Below are 24296 nucleotides of genomic sequence, written 5' to 3' on the forward strand. Positions count from 1 at the left end.
ATGCAACAGTTCAGAAACAACACAAAATGAGTCAGAGTTTTATTTATATATTTATCATATTTTCACAAAGTTACTCATTTTACTGTAATGGGCAAGCACTCTAATTTAAAGGATGTGACTAGCGGTGTCCCACAGGGATCTGTATTGAGATTTTAACTATTCACCATACTTATTAACGACTTAGATGATTTTTTTTTTGTAAAAATATACTTTATTCATAAAATATCTTCAATCACATTCCAAACCATTTCAAAAACAACATTACAAGGGTACAATCCAGGTTAAACTTTTACAAAATGTATCACCAGGTGCATCAGTACAAACAGTATTACAATCATTTACAGCCTTTCATTTTGAGCTGTACAGCCCGAGGGGCTCTAAACAGTTCCCAGTCTCTCGGTGCGCTGTGGCAGAAGGTCTTAGACAGCGACCCTTCCCCATTGCGCCTTTGCGGCAGCTGCCCCAAGCTTTAGTGCGTCCCTCAGCACGTAGTCCTGGACTTTGGATTGTGCCAGTCCGCAACAATCGGTCGGGGACAACTCTTTGCGCTGGAAGACCAACAAGTTTCGGGCAGACCAAAGCGCGTCTTTCACCGAGTTGATGATCCTCCAGCTGCAGTCGATGTTTGTCTCGGTGTGTGTCCCTGGGAACAGCCCGTAGAGCACAGAGTCCTGTGTCACAGAACTGCTCGGGATGAACCTCGACAGCAACCACTGCATCTCTCTCCAGACTTTCTTTGCAAAGGCACAATCCACAAGGAGGTGAACAACGGTCTCTTCCCCACCACAGCCACCTCGAGGGCAACGTGCAGAGGGGGTGAGACTCCTGGCGTGTAGGAAGGATCTGAAGGGGAGGGCCTTTCTCACCACCAGCCAAGCTACGTCTTGGTGCTTGTTGGAAAGTTCTGGCGATGAGGCATTCTGCCAAATGACTTTGACAGTCTGCTCGGGGAACCATCCCACAGGGTCCACCCTCTCCTTTTCCCTCAGGGCCTCTAGGACGTTACGTGCCGACCACTGCCTGATGGACTTGTGGTCAAAGGTGTTTTTCTGCATAAATTTTTCCACCAGGGACAGGTGGTACGGCACGGTCCAACTACTTGGAGCGTTCCGCGGCAGCGTGGCCAGACCCATCCTTCGCAACACCGGGGACAGGTAGAACCTCAGCACGTAGTGACACTTGGTGTTTGCGTACTGAGGGTCTACGCACCGCTTGATGCAGCCACACACAAAGGTGGCCATCAGTATGAGGGCGATGTTGGGCACGTTTTTTCCCCCTTTATCTAGAGGCTTGTACATCGCGTCCCTGCGGACACGATCCATTTTCGACCTCCAGATAAAGCGGAAGATGGCTCGAGTGATCGCCATCGCGCAGGAGTCTGGAATGGGCCAGACCTGCGCCACGTACAGCAACAGCGAGAGTACCTCACACCTGATGACCAGGTTCTTTCCCGCAATGGAGAGGGAGCGTCGCTCCCACATGCCCAGTTTCCTTTTCACCATAGCCACTCGCTCCTTCCAGTTTCTAACGCATGCCCCGGTCCCTCCGAACCATATCCCCAGCACCTTCAGGCCGTCAGCCCCGACAGTGAAGGGGACAAAGGATCGGTCAGCCCAGTTCCCAAAGAACATGGCCTCACTCTTCCCACGATTTACCTTGGCTCCCGAGGCCAGTTCGAACTGGTCGCAGATGTGCATCAGTCTGCGCACCGACAGCGGATCCGAGCAGAAGACGGCGACGTCGTCCATGTACAGGGAGGCTTTTACCTGAGTGCCTCCACTGCCTGGGATCGTCACTCCTCTTATGCCCGGATCCTTCCTGATGGACTCGGCAAAGGGTTCTATGCAACACACGAAAAGGACAGGCGAGAGAGGACAGCCCTGCCTGACTCCAGATTTAATCGGAAAGCTATCTGTTTCCCACCCATTGATTGAGACTGCGCTACTGATGTTAGTGTAGAGCAGTTGGATCCAATTTCGAATTCCCTCCCCAAACCCCATTTTGGAGAGCACATCCCCCATGTAGGTGTGCGATATTCTGTCAAAGGCCTTCTCCTGATCCAAGCTGATGAGGCAGGTATCCACACCCCTGTCCTGTACATAGGCAATCGTATCCCTGAGCAGCGCCAGGCTGTCAGAGATCTTCCTGCCTGGCACAGAGCAGGTCTGGTCAGGGTGAATCACCAATTCCAGAGCGGATTTGACCCGATTGGCGATGACCTTGGACAGAATCTTATAGTCCACATTCAACAGTGAAATGGGTCGCCAATTTCTAATTTCCTCCCTTTCCCCCTTGTGCTTGTAGATGAGGGTGATGATGCCTTTCCTCATGGATTCTGACATACTACCGGCCAGGAGCATACTCTCGTACACTCCTAGCAGGTCTGGGCCGATCAAGTCCCACAGAGCCGAGTACAACTCCGCCGGCAAGCCGTCGCTTCCGGGAGTTTTACTCTTCTCGAAGGACTCAAGGGCCTTAGTCAGTTCATCAGGAGTTAGCGGTTTGTCCAGGCTCTCCCGCGTACTGTGGTCTAAGACCTCCGTGATAGAGGACAGGAAGGACTGGGAGGCCGTGCTGTCCGTGGGCTTCACGTCATACAATCCGGCATAAAAGGATTTGCTGATCCTCAGAATGTCGGACCGTGATGACTTTACTGAGCCGTCTTCTTCCTTCAGGCTGCTGATCACAGAGCGCTCTCTGTGTACCTTTTGGAAGAAGAAACGTGAGCACGTCTCATCCTGCTCCACGGAGCGGACTCTGGAACGGAAGATGATCTTGGAGGCCTCCGAGGCAAAGTGCGAGGCTTGCTGGCCCTTCACCTCTTGGAGCTCCTCCTTGACATCGACCCCCATTGACTGCAGCCGGAGCAGATTCTGCATCTTTTTCTGGAGTCGGGACATTTCCCTCTGTTCCTTTCTAGCTTTCTGGGTGCCTTTGAGGATGAAAAACCTCTTGATGCTTCCCTTGATCGCTTCCCACCAGTGTGTCAGGGACTCAAAGAGGGGTTTCACGGTTATCCAACCTTTGTAATCCCTCTTGAGCTCCTCAATGTTCTCTGGGGTCAGCAGTTGCACATTTAGCTTCCATGCCCCCCTGCCCACCCTCAGGTCCTTCTCCAAGTGGCAGTCCGCCAGTAGGAGGCAGTGGTCAGAGAAGAACACCGGCTTGACCTCGGTGGATCTGACTGTGAATGCACGGGACACAAACAGGAAGTCTATCCTGGAACGAATGGACCCGTCTGGCCGCGACCAGGTGTATCTACGCTGCGCTCCGTCTGCAGGGTTGCTGAAGACGTCGTGCAGCTTGGCATCCTTAACTGTTTCCATCAGGGATCTGGACGTAGCGTCCAATCTGCTGCCGGCCCTGTCGGATCGTCCAGCCGCATCGATGATGCAGTTGAAGTCACCGCCCAGAATGACCGGCCTGGAGGTTGCCAGCAGCAGTGGGAGCTGCTGAAAAACCTCCAGCCGCTCAGCCCCTTGTGCCGGGCCATACACGTTAATTAACCGGAGTGGAGCGTTCTTGTACATTACGTCTGCTACGAGGAGTCGCCCGCCCACCACCTCCTTAACCTCGGAGACGGTGAAGTTGCCTCCCCGCAGCAGAATACCCAGGCCGGAGGAACGAGAGTCGTTTCCGCCCGACCAGATCGATGGCCCGTGGGACCACCATCGTGACCATTGCCTGTAGGAGCTGAGGTGCGGTATCGCACACTCCTGCAGAAACAACAGGTCAGCTTTGACCTTGGCTAGGTAGTCCAAGGTCGCAACGCATCGCGTAGTAGATTTAATGCTACGCACATTTATGGATACAATCTTTAAACCCATTTTAAAGCATTTATTCTCCTACCAAACCCACTGTCTCTGAGAGTCCCAGACCTTTAGTCTGCTCCTTCATACCCGTAGTGAGCTCAAATTCCTTCACTTTGGATGGGCTGAGGTAGATCTCCTTGGCCGTGTTCTGCTCCGGTGGCATCTGGAGGTTCACGTAGAGAGTGGGTTTTGAGATGACCTTTGCTGGAGAAGCTTCTCCAAAACTCACCCCCTCTGGGGTGTTGCTGTTCCCGGCTTCCTGGAGCTGGGGTGCGATGATTGCCTCACTGCTCCCAGATTCCAGTGGCTGTGGTGCACTGGCCTCCTCAGGTTGCAGGCAAAGTTGGGGTGCGCTGGTCTCCTTGTTGTCTCCAATTTTCTGGAGCTCGGGTGTCTCGTCCTCCAACGCCCTGGAGCTTTGCCGCCTCTTCTGTCGGTGCCGCCCTGGCACTTCATCATCCGAAGTGCTGCTGCCCTTGTCATCCGTGTCGGATGGGAGACGCCTCTTGCCGCTTCTCTGGGAAATGCCTTTGCTTCTTCTTCGCTCCTTCTTACTTTTCTTGTTCTTCACCGTCCGCCACTCCCCCTGCTGCTTTTCCACTGCTGCCTCCTCCTCCATTGATTCGCTGTCCTGAGGACTGGGAGGTACAGGGGGTAGTGCTGCTGATTGGCTCTCTGTTGCCTCAATCTCTTTCTCCACCTTGTCTCTCTCTGTGTCCTCCTTTGTCCCGTTGAGCTCCCTGGGGGCCTTGGTGGTTGGAGTGACACGAAACATTTCTTCTGCTTCCCCCTGGTCGGCTTTGGCTGCCTGTGCGTAAGTACGGCAGTGTTTGGGGCAGGTCCTGTAGAGGTGACCTGCCTCGCCACACAGGTTGCAGCACTTGGCCTGTTTGCAGTCTTTTGTCTGGTGCCCTTCCTGTTTGCAGATCTTGCAGAGGGAGGCGCTGCAGTTGGCCGCCACATGACCAGCCTTGCTGCATGAGCGACAATGCTTGGGTTGCCCAGCGTAGACCAGGTAGCCACGGTTTCCCCCGATAGCGAAACTGGAAGGAGGGTGGAAAATGGCTCCCTTACCGTCGGTCTTTAGCGTGACCTTAAACAGGCGTTTGCCTGTCCAGATCCCCAAGTCGTCTCGAATCTCGGTGCCGCTCCCCACCTTATCGAAGTACCTGGTGAGGAAGGTGACCACGTCGGCGACAGGGACGAAGGGGTTGTACACATGCACCATCACCACACGTTCCCGTTGCAACGGCAGAGAAAAGTGCGGCTCCGCCGTCTTAGATGATGGAATAGCGAGCTACACATTGAAGTTTGCTGATGACACAAAAATGGATGGCATTGCAAGTTGTGTAGGTGGTAGCATGACATTTCAAAGATATATTAATAAATTAAGTGAATGCGCAAAACTGCGCAAATGGGTTTCAATATAGGCAAATGTGAGATCATCAACTTTTGGATCGAAAAAGGTTGAATCAAGATACTTTCTCAATGATGAAAATCTGGAAACATCAGACATCCAAACAGACTTAGGGAGGAAGCAACCCAGATTTGCACTAAGTGCGGTAGCAGGCGGGGAAAAAGAACGTTTTACCCGCCGGCCGCAATGGTGGCTTTTAACGATGTATCATCCCAATCCTGCCTCATTAATTATGCATTCCCGTGAAACACACCGTTTCGATGGCGGGCGGGCTCTCATTCGCCCGCCGTGCCATCACCTCGCTGCTTCATCATGCTGGGCACCATCTTTAAAGTTCAGCTGCGCGCACACGCCTCAGTGTTTCCAGACAAGGACTGCTGCAAAGAAGACATGGTCCCGAAAGGCAATAAGACTGCAGCCACCTGGTTTAATGATGCATCCCTCAGGCGCCTTTTGGATGCCATGGAGGCCCATTGTGATGTCCTCTACCCCCGGCTCTGGCCGCAGGAGGGGCAGCAACATCACCAAACCAGCATGGGAGGCGGTGGCAGCGGTGGTCAGCGCCAACGCCCTGCATAAGTGGACAGCCACCCAGTGCCGCAAGAGGATGAATGATCTCCTCTGTTCCGCCAGGGTAAGTCACTCTTCTCATCACTCTCAACTCACACACTCACAAACCCATCACACGTCCACAGGGATCTCACTCACTGCCAGTTCAAGGATCATCACGACTCATTGACACACACCTTCATTGTCCTCATCCCGTCTATGGGACCACTCACCACCCACACACACCAGGCATATTTATCATCTGGCCTGGTAGGCGGCTTGTTTACTCTCTCTCCATCAGACAAGCAGGCACACAACAAAAGGGAGAGGTCGCGGACCAATGGCGGAATGCCTGAAATCAAGGTCCTCACGGACTTTGAAAACAGAGTCATCCAGCTGGCCGGCGAGGATCTGTACCATTCCTGTGCTGACGGTGAGGTCAGCAGTGCTCTACCAAGTGAGGATCCAGCAGTGCAGCATCCATCAGACAACCACCATGTGAGTGATGTGTCCTCTTGCACAGGCCACTGCCATGCACTAATTATCTCTCCTTGCATTAGCAGGCACATCTGGGAAGCAGCCAAGCGAGTCCATGACCCAGGACCTCCAATCAAGCCCCGAACAAACCTCTGAAGAAGAATCTGAAGGTACCCTCCCTGAAGTCCCATCACAGCGCTCACCCACACCCTCCACCAGCGGAGAGACACGCACCTCATTGGGACCTAGCTTTATAGTCTCGGGATCACAATCTGGTGAGCACATCGCACTGTCTGATCCACAGCAGGAGGCAGCAGGGACTTCCCCGGTTTCCAGCACTTGGAGGACTGCTGGAGGCCAGAATGTTGCTGAGTCTGATTCAGAAGACGAGGCCCTGGACTTGGTCATATCACAGTTGCTGGAGCTACAAAGGCAAGCTTAGGAACATCATGGAAGGATGTCCGCTGCACTCCTCAGATTGCAATGCATAATGGAGGAGTCCGTCCGCCTTCAGTCTGAGGTGATAGCGTCGACATGCCAATGCACAGAGATCAACACTGGTAGGATGGTGGCTGCCATGGAGACCTTGGTCCAGGACATTGGTCCTGCTGAACGGGCTGAACTCTATCGCTGATGCCATAGTTGGCCTCCAACAGCGTCAATGCGAGAGGCGTGCGGGGCAGCTCAATCTCACTCCAGCTTCCCCTTCCCCTCAAGGAGTCAGCCAGGGGGCCTCGAGCACCCATACAGAGGAGGACCAGCAGGTGCACACCCCAGGGCCTTCCACCCAAGTGACTCCCGGAGTGTCCAGCCCATCCAAATCCCCTCTTCCTGTGACTCCAGCAGCTCCAGCTCCATAGGATGAGGAAGGTGCCACTGCCACACAGCAGGACTCCGAAAGTAGGCCGGGGCCCTCCAGGTCTCGGCCTTCCAGAGGACACCCACCAAGGTCATCACAAACAGGGTGTCGTAGTCAGCAGGCTGCCTCCACCTCTGCTGTGGATGTCCGGGTAGTACCAAGACATAGTGGCAGGGTTAGGAAGGTTAAGAGGATGTTGTTGCACAGCCTGGGCACGGGTGTTAATCACTTGTACATAATGTTCAGTATTGTCAATAAACTCCCAAGAATATTTTTCTGCCTGTGGCTCCTTGTTCTGATGAGCTGTGTTCTTGTCACTCAGATGTGAAACCTTGATTCCTGCACAAGATAAAGGCAGGTATCTCAGTCCAAGGCCTCTTCCCTGTGCTTTGTGCAGCCTCCAGACCAAAGTGATGGTCCAGCTTCACACTCACTGGACACATTAGTGATGCCTGCACCTCGACGGTGCTTGTCATTGCTGCCAGAATGTAGTGGGCAGGCGTCACAGAGTTCTGTCATTCTCTCTGTGTGCTCTCAGCACCTTTGAGGTGGGGCTGACCCTCATCTCTTCAGCATCTGTGACCAGTGATGCTGTGCTCCTGAAGGGGTCAGGTGCTGAAGGCAGACAAAGGATCAGGTGCATTTAAAGTTTCATGGCTGCATCTCTATGATATGGTCCTGATCACAGAGCGCAAGCGAGCTGCCCTCAGCCAGACAGGAGTCAGACATTCTCAGAGGCTAAGTGAAGATCTATGGAGTGTCCTCACTGCATGTCGTCATCATCCTCCTTCAATCGAGCGACTATTAGGGCCTCCACTGGGTCTCCATGATAGGAGCCTTATCACAGAGGGTATGTACGCTGCCATCAGTCAGATGCAATATGAGGATCTATGGTGTCTCCTCGCTGCATGTCACTATCATCTTCCATGAATCTAACAGCTATGAAGGCCTCCCGAGTGCATCAGCCTTATCTAGCCAGTGCGATGGCCTCATCGTTGTCATCTCGCCTTCAAGGATCTCCTCACCCTCAACCCTGTCACGTCATCCTCATTGGAGGAGACATCCAGCTCCTCCATCTCCTCATCAGCCAGCTCCTCTCCCCGTTGCAGCACCAGGTTGTAAAGGGCGCAGCAGGCGATGACAATGTGTGACACCCTCTGTAGTCTATATTGCAGGGTTCCACCAGACCAGTCCAGGCACGGGAACCTCATTTTCAGCATCCCAATGGTTTGCTCCACCAAGTTGTGAGTTGCAGCATGAGCTTCATTATAGCGTCGCTCTGCTGCAGTCTGAGGCCGCCACACAGGTGTCATCAGCCATGTCCTCTGCGGGTAGCCCTTGTCCCCGAGGAGCCATCCCTGCAGCCTCTGTGGACCCTGGAAGATGTCAGGGATCTGAGACCGGCTGAGAATGTAGGAGTTGTGGGACACTCCCTGGGAACTGAGCGCAGATGTGTCGGATGTGTTTGTGGTGGTCGCACACCAGCTGAACATTCAGCAAATGGAAGCCCTTGTGGTTGACATAGTTGACCACTTGTTGCCACGGAGATCTGAGCACCAGTGAGGGTCGATGGCACCCTGCATCTGAGATCTGGGCAAATCCCAGCGCTTTTGCATCCTGGCTTTCCTGGTCCCAGGCGAAATGCACAAAGTTCTGTGCCCTCGCGAAGATGGGGTCCGTGACCTCATGGATGCATTTGTGGGTGGAGGCTTGTGATATCCCACAGGGATCACCTGTGGAGCCCTGAAAGGAGCCACTGGCGTAAAAATTGAGCACAGCGGTCACTTTCATGGTCACGGGCAGTGTATGCCCTTCATGTCCCCGTGGCTGACCTTCGGCTTCAACTCCATTTTCCCGCCCACTGCCCATATCCCTTAATTCCCTGAGAGACGAAAAATCTGTAGAGAATTCCATAGATTCACAACTCTTTTGAGTGGAGTAATTTCTCCTCATCTCAGTCCTGAATGATCGGTCCCTTATCCTGAGACTGTGCCCCCTTGTTTTAAATTCCCCGACCAGTGGAAACAATCTCTCAGCATTTACCCTATCAAGTACCTTCAGGATTTTGTAGGTTTCAATGAGATCATCTCTCATTCTTCTAAACTCGAGAGAATATAAGCCCAATTTACTTATCTCTCATCCTCCTCATCCCAGGGACCAATTTAGTGAACCTTTGCTGTACTGCCTCCAATGCAAGTATATCCTTTCTTAAATGTGGAAGCCATAACTGCACACAGTATTCCAGATGTGATTGCATCAAAACCTTGTACAATTGTAGCAAGGCTTGTTAGTTCTTGAACTCCAATTCCCTTGTGATAAAGGCCAACACGCTTTTTGCCTTTCTATTTGCTTGCTGCACCTGCATGCTAACTTTTTGCATTCCTTGTACAAGCACACCCTTTGTCTCTTTGAACATCGACACTTAAGTTTAGCACCTTTTAAAAAATATTCTGCTTTTCTTCTCTTATGAGCAAAGTAAATATCTTCACACCTCCCTACGTTATACTCCATCTGACATCTTGTTGCTCACTCACTTGGAAGGGCAAGGCCAACAGATACATGGGAACACCACCACCTGGAAGTTCCCCTCCAAGTCACTCACCATCCTGGCTTGGAAATATATCGCCGTTCCTTCACCGTCGCTGGGTCAAAATCCTGGAACTCCCTCCCTAACAGCACTGTGGGTGTTCCCACAATGCATGGACTGCAGTGGTTCAAGAAGGCAGCTCACCACCACCTTCTCAAGGGCAACTAGGGATGGGCAATAAGTGCTGGCCCAGCCAGTGACACCCACATCCCATGAATGAATAAATAAAACAAAAACAATCTGGCTTCTCAGGTGAACATAGAAGAACAATGCCACTATTTTGAAGAAGAACAGGAGGAGTTCCCCTTGGTTCCTGGCCAATATTTAACCCTCAGCCATCATCACTGAGATATATTATCTGGTCTTTATCGCATTGCTATTTTTGGAACTTTGCTGTGCACAAATTGGTTGCTGCGATTCTTACAGTGACTATACTTCAGAAATACTTAATTGGCTGCAAAGTGCTTTGGGACTGCCTGAGGCTGTGAAAGGCACTATATAAATGCAAGTTCTTCCTTTTACTCTGCCTTAACCCACTTCACAGTGACATGAAAGGCAATATATTGTTCACCCCACTCATTGTCAAAAGGTATCCGTATAATGCGTATGATTAGGAGTACAATTCATAATCTGAATTTAATGCAGGCACACAGACTGCTGAAGTAAAGTGCTGGAAAATGACCTGCCATTAGGAAAAGGAGACCTGCCACGTGCTGAGTGAGGCTTTCTTCCCAGAAGAAGCTCATCGACGCCACAATACACCCACACAGCAGGACAGCAGCTGCCATGCCCAGGAATCCAGCAGTGATCCTCCTCAAGTCTAAATTGGTAGGGTAGGAAAGCAGAAAAGAAAGAAAAAACCTCATTCGTATTTCTTCACAAGAACTGCAAAGGATATTAGTTTCGACAGCATTCTATTAACAAAATTTTGTAAAGTAAAATAGTGTCATTCTTATTACGATTAAAATCATGAGCCACACCACCACTAATGCATACTGGATCACAGAGAAGCGGGACTTGGGGTTCTGTCTTGTAATTCACTGGACTGTGAGTTCCCAATTTAGGTGAACCATGTGGAAAGAGTTAAGTAGATTGCAAGTAGCGTTCTTAGAGAGGCAGGTAAAAATGCTATCAGTGCACTTTCTAGTGATCTGTTCAAAAATAGAAGCAGCAGATAGCTGAGGTCCAGGTCCTACACAAGTTTTTTTCAGACCTAAGGTTGAGGATCAAAATAATTTGCAATTAGGGATTGCCCCTGGTATTGCTTGCATGTCACCTCTGCCTTTAAATTAGTGCCCAGCAACAATACATGCCTATTTTATACAAGCATGTTCAGAGTCCAGTGAAAATGAATTGGTAATAACAGAAAGTGGGATTCGAGGAATGACAACACCATTCCCAGCTTATTTAACTCTGCTCGTCCTTATTTGGACAGGAAATTCTGGCATCTAGCAGATGTGACGTGGAAAATTCAATGGGTATAGAGATGAGCAGGGCTACAATGCAATGGATCCAAAATCCTACTATCTGCCCCCATTTGCAGAATGCTACCTAAAAATTTTATCCAGATCACGTTGTTTTCAGAAGCATAGCTAACCTATTGGGGGGGGTGGGATGTTCCGGCCCCGCCCACTGCTGGGATCGTCCGGTACCGCCGACTTTTGGCTGGGCCGCCGCATCACCCACAGTGAGTCCTGCCACGGCTGGGCCAGAAAATCCCTGCCTTTGAGTTTTAAATAGTGGCTGTACAGGATGCATTGCAGCAACTCACCAAAGATTCTTTGGCAGCATCTACCAACCCAACAACCTCCACCACTTAGAAGGACAAGGGCAGCAAGTGCATGGGAACTATCACCTCCGAGTTCCCCTCCAAGACACAGGCCATACCCACCAAGGTATATATATCCCCATTCCTTCAGTGTCCCTGGGTTACAGTCATAGAACTCCCCACCACACTTACTTCCACAGGGCTTCACCAGCTCAGCAGCTGTAACTTCAGTGCCAACTCTCTTCATGCACATAAACGGGGTTTCCAAAGGACCTACATTGGAGATCTGGCATTGGGAACAGATCTGAGCAAGTTCCTGCCATTTGCCCCGTTTCTGACACTTCCTGCCAGTTTCTGACACTTCCTACCACTGAGCCACATTAACAGTAATTAGGGTTGTAGACGAAGGAGTTCTGGAAAAAGAGGTAGAAACACTTGCAAGAAGGGAGAAATGGGAGGCAAAGCTCAAAAGGGCCATTGGTATAGCACAGTTTTACACTAATTTACACTTACGCAGCAGATGCCATTCATCCTGCTGGATGGTTTTTGTAAGGTTGAAAGGAATATTTCTTAGACGGATGGGCTGGGAATAGTGATACTTGACAGATGTGCATCTCTGTGCAATTCCTGAGAGGAAAATGAGATTCATCAACATTAGACAACTGAGGATTAAATATCAATGGAAACCTGTGTAATCTTATAAACACAGTAAATATTATTCCTAAATGCTGACATTGCAATTAAAATGTTTATACATTGACTGTTTTATGATGCAGATACAGTACTTGAATTATACCTGTAATATAAATGGCATTATGTTCGTATCAGAATAATGATCATTAGTACCATAGTATACAATGTTCAGCTCATGAAATAACACCCTATCATGAAAGGTTTTACTGAAAATATCATAGTTCCATGTACGTCACAATATGTTAGCCACTAGTCATATGTAGTTAAATGAGAAACCAGATATGGATCATTGTATTTCTGATTAGTAAATAAATTATGAGTAATAGACACCACCATTAGGTCTGTTATGCAAATGTACTTTAACCCTTTTGCATTTTTGTGTAGTTGTTGGTAAAATGGTGAGACTAAATCATAGTGTGTGAGTGTTTTTAATTGTTTTGTGTCCTTTACTAACTAGGTGACTGCTTATTGGTTATTTTTTAAAACATTGTGTAAACTGAGAGAAAATGCCAGCCTTCAGCATCATAGGTACACAAGCTACATTGTACAGACAGTGGTGCTATTATTGTGGCCATCTTGACCAATTGAATTATCTGCTCCAGGCCGACAAAAGAAAGTGAGGCCAACCAATAACGAGCAGCTCCAGAATGCCTCATCGCCAGAACTTTCCAACAAGCACCAAGACGTGGCTTGGCTGGTGGTGAGAAAGGCCCTCCCCGTCAGATCCTTCCTACACGCCAGGAGTCTCACCCCCTCTGCACGTTGCCCTCGAGGTGGCTGTGGTGGGGAAGAGACCGTTGTTCACCTCCTTGTGGATTGTGCCTTTGCAAAGAAGGTCTGGAGAGAGATGCAGTGGTTGCTGTCGAGGTTCATCCCGAGCAGTTCTGTGACACAGGACTCTGTGCTCTACGGGCTGTTCCCAGGGACACACACCGAGACAAGCATCAACTGCAGCTGGAGGATCATCAACTCGGTGAAAGACGCGCTTTGGTCTGCCCGAAACTTGTTGGTCTTCCAGCACAAAGAGTTGTCCCCGACCGAGTGTTGCGGACTGGCACAATCCAAAGTCCAGGACTACGTGCTGAGGGACGCACTAAAGCTTGGGGCAGCTGCCGCAAAGGCGAAATGGGGAAGGGTCGCTGTCTAAGACCTTTCTGCCACAGTGCACCGAGGGACTGGGATCTGTTTAAACTCCCTCGGGCTGTACAGCTCAAAATGAAAGGCTGTAAATGATTGTAATATTGTTTGTACTGATGCACCTGGTGATACATTTTGTAAAAGTTGAACCGGATTGTACCCTTGTAATGGTGTTTTTGGAATGGTTTGGAATGTGGTTGAAGATATTTTATGAATAAAGTATATTTTTGCAAAAAAAAACGAGCAGCTCCAAAAGGGCACGTCCAACTCCCTTCCAATTCTCCCATGCACTAGGACCCTCACCTTACTCCTTCCATGCTCCACGGCCTAGTCAATGCATCCATACCCCAACACTCTTTCCCACTTCTACCTGGGGGGTTATCAGGTCAGGTCGATCCTGGGGCGGGGGATTGGGTTGAGCCTGGAGGCCTGCACAAGTGGGTCAGGTGGGTTTGGGGTGGGAGATCAGGTCAAATCTGGGGGAGGGTGAAGGCTGGTCAGGTTGGGTCGAGCCATTGAGGGGGATGGTCGGGTTGGGTCAGTGTGGGGGAAGGTAGTCAGGGGGTAGTGGAATGTGGAGGTGTCCTGTGAGGGTTGGGGGGCTGGGGAGTCTGTGGTGGAGTCCTGAGGTGGGGGTAGACAGGGGGTGGTGTTTGTAGTGGAGTCCCATGGGGAGTTGTGGGACTAGTGGGGCATGGGTGGAGTCCCTTGAGGGGGGAGTTGCAGGGGGTTGTGGGGGTTAGGGGGAGTCCTGTGGGGAGTCGGGGATGGAGGGAGTCCTGTGGGGCTGTTGGGGTAGGTCAGTACAATAATTACCCAGAGGGTATAAGCGGTTTTAATTCTTCTAACTTGTTCTGGATAACTATTGCTGTGTGACAGTTGGAGCCATCTGAAGTTTGCAATTTAAATCGCATTTTTGGATGGCTCCCAGTCCAGGGCAATTGACCAAAGGAAGTTTGCACTTCCCAGGCAATTGTCGTGAAATCCTTACCTGGGAACATCCATGGGGTGGGGGGAGGAGGCTTCCCCAGTGCTTCTTTGGGGTACCCTTCCAGATACACTGCCCTGCAGTTCGTAAGTTACGACCCATTAAGTGAATAAGGAAACTCAGGTTGTATTCCTTGGAATTTAGGTCAAACTGAGATTTGAACAAAGTTTTTAAGAGAGGGTTGATAAAGAGAAACTATTTCCACTGGTTGGGGAGCGTAGGACTGGGAGTCATGGTGTAAAAGCTAGAACTAGACCTTTCATGTGTGAAATCAGGGGATGAATTTCCCCCCCGTCGGTGGGGTTGTGCGGGGGCGAGAATCTGATCGGCACCCCCAATCAGGTGCGTGCTGCCATTTTACGTGGGCGAGCCAATTAAGGCCCGCCCAGCGTGACGTGTGTGAAAGAGCGCAGAAATCTCCCTGAGGCACAGAGGTGCCTCAGGGAGATTAGTTTAAGTTCTGGAAAATTTAATCAAGGTGAAAAAATTTTTTAAGGACATGTCCCCTCATGTGAAACTGTCACATGAGCTGGGACATGTCCATTAATTTTTTCAAAAATTTTTATTTAATTAATAAACCCTTCATGAAACCTCGTCCTGCCTGTGGATGAGGTTTCATGAAAGATGCGGAAGGCTGCCTGGGCTCTTAGCCTGCCTGCCAACCTTAAGGTTGGATGGGCAGCATTCTTAACAACTTTGATTACTTTGTTAATGGCCTTAATAGGCCTTTGATAGTTCGGCGGGCCGGCTGCGTGCCTGCCGAACTGACAATCTAAATGATCCACGGTGACATCGGGACCCCCACCTCACGTCACCGGACGCATTTGACGCGTCGGCGAGTGGGCCCCACCCCTGCTCGCAGGCAGGAAAATTCTTCCCTAGGAAACACTTCTACGCACAAAGCGTGGTAGAAGTTTGGATCTCTGTTCCACAAATGGAGTTGATACTAGATCAAGTGCTAACTTTAAATCTGAGATTGATAGATTTTTATTAATCAATATGGAACAGAAGTGGGTACATGGAGTTGGTTACAGTTAAGCCACGATTTCACTGAATTAGACTGGGTTAAGCAGTCTATTCCTGTCCCTATGTACTTTTTAATGTTAAAGATGTCATTGAATGATACACAAAAGGTGTCACTTTATACAGAGTATAACACCTCTATATTGCACAATCTGGCCATCAGGCTCCAATGCAGTTACTATTTTCATCCATCATTCTTTGTCTGTAACTGAAATATCTAATGTCCATAGTAATTGTCCAAACAAAATGGTAATTAAAAAAAAATTATTTCACAATAACATAATTACAATTATCCATTGAATTGTTTATTGTGTCTTAATATCTTCACTAAAAGTTTTAATAAAAGGCTTTAGCCTCTCTCAAGAGCCTGCAACTAGCCTGGAGCTGTGAATCTGTGATCTGAATTAGGATATATATAGCCTGAGATATGTGCTGTGCCTAATTTCTCAGGTTGCAACTGTTTAGTCAGTTTTACCAATGCAATAGTTTTCTTCTGCTTCTATCACTTTCTGTCTTACAGCTTTATTCAAATAACTGGGGAGACAGTGGTGTAGTGGTAATGTCACCTCAATTAGTAACACAGAGGCCTAGGCTAATGCCCTGAATCCCACCATGGCAGCTGGTGGGATTAATAACTTCGGAATTGAAAACTAGGCTTAGTTATGGTGACCATGAAACCATCATTGATTGCTGCAAAGACCTATCTGGTTCACTAAAGTTCTTTAGGGAAGGAAATCTGCCATTCTTATATGATCGACATGTGACTCCAGTCCCACAGCAATGTGGCTGATTCTTAACTGCCTTCTGAAATGGCCTAGCAAACAACTCGGTTCAAGGGCAATTAGGATGGGCAACAAATGCTGGCTGTGCTAGTGACACTCACATCCCATAAATGAATTTTTAAAATTATACATAAAACACCAGGGGCAGGATCTTCCCCCCGTTGGGGGGGTTGTGCGCAAGCGGGCAGGTGCCCGATCGGTGCCCCCGGTTGGGGGCGCGCTGCCATTTTACGTGGGTGGGCCAATTAAGGCCTGCCCAGTGTGATATGCGCCAGGGAGCGCCATGCACTCACTGTGCAGGTGGTGGGGGGGGGGAATTCCCTGAGCTGGGAGTGCGCTCTTTTGCGCATGCATGTGAAAGAGTGCTCAGATCTTTTAACTTTGTTAAAAATTTTAAAACCCTGCATGAAACCTTATCCCGCCGGTGGATGAGGTTTCATATTTTTTCTATTTGCCGCTGGGGCTCCTGGCCTGCCCGCCAACCTTAAGGTTGGACGGGTAGGTCCTTTAATTGTTTCAATGGTCCTGTTGGCAGGCCCACAGCTGATTTTGCTGCGCCCCTGCCTTCCTGAAGATTTAAATGGGGCGGGATGATGTTGGTGGTTCCGTCCGACGCCATCCCGCGTCATTTTACACATAGGAGAGCGGGCCCCGCCCCCCTGCTCGCTGACGGCAAAATTCTGCCCAGAGAGAGAGATAGAGAGAGAGATAGAGAGAGAGATAGAGAGATAGATAGATAGATAGATAGATAGATAGATAGAGATAGAGAGATAGAGATAGATAGAGAGAGATAGATAGAGATAGATAGAGAGAGATAGAGAGATAGGGAGAGATAGATAGAGAGAGATAGATAGAGAGAGAGATAGAGATAGATGGAGAGATAGAGATAGAGAGATAGAGAGAGAGAGATAGATAGAGAGAGATAGATAGAGGGAGATAGAGAAACAGAGAGATAGAGAGATAGAGAGAGATATATAGAGAGGGAGTTGGAGAGATAGATAGAGATAGATAGATAGAGAGAGAAAGAGAGATAGAGAGATAAAGAGAGAGAGAGATAGATAGAGAGAGATAGAGAGATAGATAGATAGATAGTGATAGATAGATAGATAGATAGATAGATAGATAGATAGATAGATAGATAGATAGATAGATAGATAGATAGATAGATAGATAGATAGATAGATAGATAGATAGATAGATAGATAGATAGATAAATAGTGATAGAGAGATAGAGAGAGATAGAGAGATAGAGATAGATAGAGAGAGATAGAGATAGATAGAGGGAGATAGATAGATAGATAGATAGATAGATAGATAGATAGATAGATAGATAGATAGATAGATAGATAGATAGATAGATAGATAGATAGATAGATAGATAGATAGATAGATGGATGGATGGATGGACGGACGGACGGACGGACGGACGGACGGACAGAGACAGACAGACAGACAGACAGATAGATAGATAGATAGATAGACAGACAGACAGACAGACAGACAGATAGATAGATAGATAGATAGACAGACAGACAGACAGACAGACAGATAGATAGATAGATAAACATGTCCCGACGGCAGACAAGCCTGCACAAGCCCTTCCTGCTGCAATCGATGGCGGTTGATGGTAAGGAGGAGCTCCAAGCGTTGAAGTGTCAGGCATCCTCACCCTTCAATGCGCAGCTCTCCAAGATCATCTTCCAGCTCAGGGTCGCTTCGTGGAGCAGGATGAGACTGCCCGCGGTACTTCTTCCAAAAGGTACACAGAGGGAACTCTGTGATCAGCAGCCTGAATGAAGAAGATGGCTCAGTAACATCATTACAGCCTGTCATACTAAGGATCAGCAAATCCTTTTATGGCAGATTGTATAATGTGAAGCCCACAGACAGCACAGTCTTCCAGTCCTTCCTGTCCTCTATTACAGAGATCTGAGATAACAGTACGCGGGAGAATCTGGACAAACCACTAACTCTGGATGAGCTGATAAAGGCCATCAGGTCCTCCGATACGAGTAAAACTCCAAGAGGCAACAGTTTACCAGCTGAGTTGTATTCAACTCTGTGGGACTGGATCAGCCCAGACCTGTTGGAAGTGTACAAGAGTATGCTTCTGGCTGGCAGCATGTAAGAATCCATGAGGAAAGGCTTCATCGCCCTCATCTACATGCAGAAGGGGAGAAAGAGTAAATTATAAATTGGCAGCCCGTTTCACTGCTTAATGTGGGCCATAAAATCCTGTCCGAAATCATCGCTAATCGTGTCAAGTCTGCGCTGGAGTTGGTGATCCACCCTGACCCGGCAGGAAAATCTACGATAGCCTCGTTGTACTCGGGGATACAATTGCCTATGTATGGGATGGGTGTGGACACCTGCCTCATCAGCCTGGACCAGGAGAAGGTCCTTTTCAGAATACCACACACCTACATGATGGATGTGCTCTCCAAAATTGGCTTTGGGGAGGGAATCCACAATTGGATCCAATTGCTCTACACAAACATCGCTATCGTAGTTTCAAACTTACAAGCGTATGAATTAGGAGCAGGAGTAGGCTACTTGGCCCCTCGAGCCTGCCCAGTCATTCAATAAGATCATGGCTGATCTAATTTTAAACTCAACTCCACATTCCTGCCTACCCCCAAAAACCTTTCACCCCCTTGCTTATCAAGAATCTATCTACATCTGCCTTAAGGAAATTCAAAGTCTCCGCCTCAACCACCTTTGAGGAAGCAAATTTCAAAATTGCACAACTCTCTGAAAGAAAAAAAAAATTGCTCATCTCTGTCTTAAATGGGCGACCCCTTATATTTAAACCATGACCGCTAGTTCTAGATTCTCCCACAAGAGGAAACATCTTCTCCACATCCACCCTGTCAAGTCCCCTCAGGATCTTATATGTTTCAACCAAGTTGCCTCTTACTCTTCTAAATTCCAGCGGATACAAGCCTAACCTGTCCATCCTTTCCTCATAAGACAACCAGTTCATTCTTGGTATTAGTCTAGCAAACGTTCTCTGAACTGCATCCAACACATTTACATGTTTCCTTAAATAAGGAGACCGATACTGCACACAATATTCCAGATGTGGCCTCACCAATGCCCTGTACAACTGAAGCAAACCTCCCTACTCTTGTATCCAATTCCCCTCGCAATAAATGATAACATTCAATTAGCTTTCCTAATTACTTGCTCCACCTGCATACTAACCTTTTGCAATTCAAGCACTAGGGAACCCAGATCCCTCTACATCTCAGAACTCTGCAATCTCTCGCCATTTAGATAATATGCTTCTTTTTTATTCTTCCTGCCAAAATGGACAACCTCACATTTTCCCACGTGATACTCCATTTGCCAGATTTTTGCCCACTCACCAAACCTATCTATATCCTTGTATAGTCTCCTTACGTCCTCTTCACAACTTACTTTCCTATATATCTTTATGTCATCAGCAAATTTAGCAACCAAACCATCTGTCCCTTCATTCAAGTCATTTAGATAAATTGTAATGAGTTGAATTTCAATCAATGGGTGGGACTTGGAAAGCTTTCTGATCAAATTTAGAGACAGGCAAGGAGTCCCCTCTCCTCTGTCCTGTTCATGTGTTGTATTGAACCTTTTGCCGAGTCCATCAAGAAGAACGTGGGAAGAAGAGGGGTGAAAATCCCAGGCAGTGGAGGCACTCGGATCAAAGCCTCCCTGTAATTGGATGACATCACCATAATCTGCTCACTTGCTTGGACTTGCTGCCAGTCCGTGGACTGATGAGCATCTGTGACCAGTTTAAATGCACCTCAAGAGCCAAAGTGAATCTGTGGTCATGTTCTTTGGGAACTGGACGAACCAATCCTTTGGCCCCTTCACCATCAGGTCAGAATACCTGAAGATACTTGGGAGATGGTTCACAGGGGCTGGGCCATGCGCTCAAAACAGGGAGGAGTGGGTAGCCATGATAATACAAAAACTGGGGCATTTGGCAGTGACGCTCCCTCTCCATTGCATTTAAGAACCTGACCATCAGGGGCAAGGCACCTTTGGTGTTGCTGTATGTCATGCGGGTCTGGCCTATACCCACTCCTACACCATGGTGATCAACCAAGCCATCTATCGCTTTGCCTGGAGAGCAAAAATGGACCATGTCTGCAGTGACACAATCTACAAATCTCAAGACAAGATTGGAAAAAGCATACCTAATGTTTCCCTCACCCCAATGGCCACCTTTGTGTGTGGCTGCATCAAGCTGTGCATAGACCCTCGGTACACAAACACCAACTGGAGAATTTTCTCCCCGTCAGGAGGGGTTGTGCAGGAGTGGGCGCGGGCGTGCGCGCAGCCAATCGCCGCCCGCAATTAGCTGGGCACCGCCATTTTACATGGATGGGCCAGTTAAGGCCTGCCCAGCATGAAGCGTGCCCGGAAGGGCTGAGTGCTCCCTGTGCAGGCGGGTGGGGCGGGGGTTGCTTGAGTCAGGGCCTGTGCTCTTTCTTGCGCCTGCACAGAGCTGCCTCAGGGAGATTAGTTTAAGTTTGAAAAATTTTAATAAAGGGGGAAAAAAAAATTTTTAGGACATTCCCCTCATGTGAAACTGTCACATGAGCTGGGACACGCCTATGAATTTTATTAAAAATATTTTCAAATCTTTAAAAACCTTCAGGAAACTTCATCCCGCCTGTGGATGAGGTTCCATGAAAAATGTGAAGGTCGCCTGGGCCCCACCCCCCACTCGCCAAGCCAAAGATTCTGCCCCAAGTGTCACTACGCACTGAGGTTCTATCTGTCCCCAATGTTGCGAAGGATGGGTCTGGTTACATTGCTCTATTCAGTTGGACCATGCTGTACCACCTACCTTTTGTGGAGAAGTTTATGCAGAATAACATCTTTGACCACAAGTCCATCAGGCAGTAGTCTGGATGTTAAGTCCTCAATGCCCTGCGGGAAAAGGAGATGGTGGATCTGTCGGATGGTTCCCGGAGCAGACTGTCTAAGTCATTTAGCAGAAGGTCTCATTAACAGAACTTTCCATCAAGCACCAAGATATAGATTGGCTGGTGGTAAGAATGGCCTTCCCTGTGAGATCCTTCCTACATGCCCAGAGTCTCAACCCCTCCACACGTTGCTCTTGAGGTGGCTGTGGTGGGGAAGAGATTGTTATTCACCTCCTTCTGGAATGTACCTTTTCAAAGCAGGTCTGGAAAGAAAGGCAGTGGTTTTTGTCGATGTTCATCCTGAGCAGCTCTGTGATGCAGGACTCTGTGCTCTACGGGCTGTTCCCAGAGAGACACGCCAAGATAAACATCAACTGCTGCTGGAGGATCATCAACTCAGTGAAAGATACTCTTTGGTCTGCCTGAAACTTGCTGGTCTTCCGAAAGAGTTGTCCATGACCAAGTGTTGCAGATGGACACATTCCGAGGTCTAGGCCCACATGTTGAGGGGAGCACTAAAGCTTGGGGGAGCTGCCACAAAGGCGCAATGGGGAAAGGCCAGTCAGGCCTCTGAGCCTTATAGACTGAGGGGCTGGAAACAGTGAAAAACCACTCACACTATATGTTTGACATGTAATGCACATTGTAAATACTGACTGTACTTACAAATGTCGTGAGTAACATACAGTATTGGATGAAATTGATTTATTTTGCACTTCAAGTAATGTTAATTTTGAACGATCACTTTTATAAATGTTATGAATAAAGTATATTTTTGGGAAAAAGATGGCTCATCACTACCTGACTAATGGAGAAGCCCAATGGTCATTCCTACTCTCAAAACAAATAACCTTTCTGATTGCTAATAGCATAATGAAGAAGGTTGGCTTTCATGTTTTAAAGTATAAACAGAGCTTGCAGTAACTATAATGTACACTAAGGGTCTCCAAAACCATCTTTTGAGATAAATAATTTTCACCTATAATCTGTGGTACAAAATGCATGAATTTGATAAAAAGGAAGCTAATCATCAAAGGGTAACACTGAAATATTTATGATTTCTTGAATTTGCTTTCAGAAGATTGTAAGCATTCATTTTTCAAAGGCTTTCTATGAAAATTGTTAATAATATGAAAAGCCATATTCAATATTATGTTAGCTTGCCTCATGTGGTAACACTCTTGCCTCCAAGTCAGAAATCTATGGCTTCAATTCATTGCTCACTAGAATGTAAGGACTTAATCAAAAGTGACACTTCAGTGCAAGACAATGCATATGCAAATCCCACCATAACATTTTGAGAGTTAGAATTCAATTTTTAAAATAAAAAAGCTGCTATCAGCTTGAAGCTGTTGGATTGTCATCTGGTCATACATAAAATGTGACTCAAGTCCCACATCAACATGGTTGACTCTTAACTGATCTCAGAGGTGGCTTTGCAAGGTTGTATCATAACATTCTCAAGACAACCATGAATTATCTATTTTATGGGATTTCATAAGATATAGGGCACAGAAACAGGCCATTCAGCCCAATCAGTCCATACCAGCATTTATGTTCCACTCGAGCCCCTCCCATCTTTCTTCATCTAAATCTATCATAAGGTTAGCACAGTATAATATTAGTTATAACCAGAGTGGTCTCCTGAACTAGTTTTGATCACTTGATAGGGTCAAAGGGGAATTTTCCAGATCTTCATTCCCTAATTTGTTCCTGTTTTTATCTGTCTTCTTGCCTCTCCCAGTAGATTGCATGGCTTATGGATGAGGTGGGATCTGTATATACTGTGATGCACCAGGCATTGAAGTTGTAAGGAAGAGGATAGACAACAAATAACCACTTTGCCAGCGATGCCCAGATCATGAAAATTGATTTTAAAAATTGCTTTTGTTGAAGGTGCCACTGTTTAAATGGGACAATAAACAAAGGTTCTGTCTGTTCCAACAGTTCAGACGGATATTGGAGATTCTACAGTACTATCTGAAGAAAAACAGAAAGTTATCCTGGTGTCTTAGCCAGAATTTCTCCTTCAGCTCACACCATCAAAAATAGATTAACTGGTTTTGTCATCTCTGCTGTTTGTAGGATTGTGATGTGCACAAAATGGATGCCATGCTTTTTTAAAAATAAGAATAATACGTTTCATATGGCGCACTTTGACATGAAAGGGTAGTTTTTCAATGCAAATCACACTATTTAAAATGTGAAATCCCATGTACAACTGTATCCCATTTATCATATAGATGTGAACATACCTAGAATCATTATTCTTTGATCATTGATGTGTGACTCTTACCAAAGTCACAAATTACATCCTATCTGACTGCTGACTGTGACAAAGGTATACTATTCCTCTTTGTCTTTCTTGACCTGTCTGCATTTTTTAACATGTTTGACCACAACATCTTCCTCCAACATCTCTCCACTGTCGTCCAGCTGAGTGGGACAGCACTTTCCTGGTTCTGTTCTTATCTATCTGATTGTATCCAGAGTATCCCCTACAATATTTACTCTTCATGCACTATTACCTATGGTGTCCCCTAAAGATCTAGCCTTGACCCCCCTCCTATCTATATGCTGCCCTTTGGCAACATCATCCAAAAACACAGCATCAGTATGCTGCAACACCCAGCTCTACCTCACCATCATCTCTCTTGACCCTCCCACTGTCTCATAACTGTGAGACATCCAGTCCAGTATCCAGTACTAAATGAGCAAAAATTTCCTCCAACTAAATATTGGAAAGCCCATTGTATTCAATCCCAACCACAAACTCTGCTCCCTGGCAACTGTCTGAAGCTGACCAGACTGTCTACAATCTTGATATTGTATTTGACTCCAAGCACATATCCACACAAGCACTAAGATCACCTATTTCCAATCCATAAAATTGCCTGTCACCACCCCACCTCAGCTTATCTGTTGCTGAAAACCCTCATCCATGTCTTTGTTACATACTCCCAGCTTGCGCCTCACGTTCTACACTCTGTAAAATTCAGGTCATCCAAAACACTGCTGCCTGTGTGCTAACTTGCACCAAGTCCTATTCACCCATCACCTCTTTGCTTGCTGACCTACTGGCTCCTGGGAAACAATATGCCAATTAAAAAATTTTCATCCTTGTTTTCATATTCCTCCATGAAATTGTTCCTCCCTATTTCCTCCAGCTCTACGAGGCATATGCACTCCTCTAACTCTGTTCTCTTTGGTATGGCTGAATTTAATCTCCCCACCATTGGTGGCTGTACTTTCAGTTGTCTCGGCCCTCAGCTCTGGAATTGCCTC

The 24296-nt window shown here is 47.6% G+C and overlaps 1 protein-coding gene across 4 annotated transcripts in view; it reads right to left on the reverse strand.

The window, feature by feature from the left end:
- Positions 1 to 24296, reverse strand: part of tmem178a (transmembrane protein 178a) — a 32139-nt gene that overhangs the window by 2308 nt on the left and 5535 nt on the right. The window contains exons 2-4 of one of the 4 annotated variants that reach the window (XM_078556697.1): positions 18132 to 18252; positions 11983 to 12096; positions 10384 to 10521 (exon numbers count right to left, since the gene is read on the reverse strand). In XM_078556697.1, the coding sequence (XP_078412823.1) occupies positions 10384 to 10521; positions 11983 to 12096; positions 18132 to 18252 (373 nt within the window). The remainder of the gene's footprint in view (positions 1 to 10383; positions 10522 to 11982; positions 12097 to 18131; positions 18253 to 24296) is intronic. The other 3 variants (XM_078556695.1, XM_078556694.1, XM_078556696.1) reach the window with 3 other exon arrangements.

Source organism: Cetorhinus maximus, chromosome 14 (assembly GCF_964194155.1).
Source record: "Cetorhinus maximus chromosome 14, sCetMax3.hap1.1, whole genome shotgun sequence".
Lineage (NCBI taxonomy): Eukaryota > Metazoa > Chordata > Chondrichthyes > Lamniformes > Cetorhinidae > Cetorhinus > Cetorhinus maximus.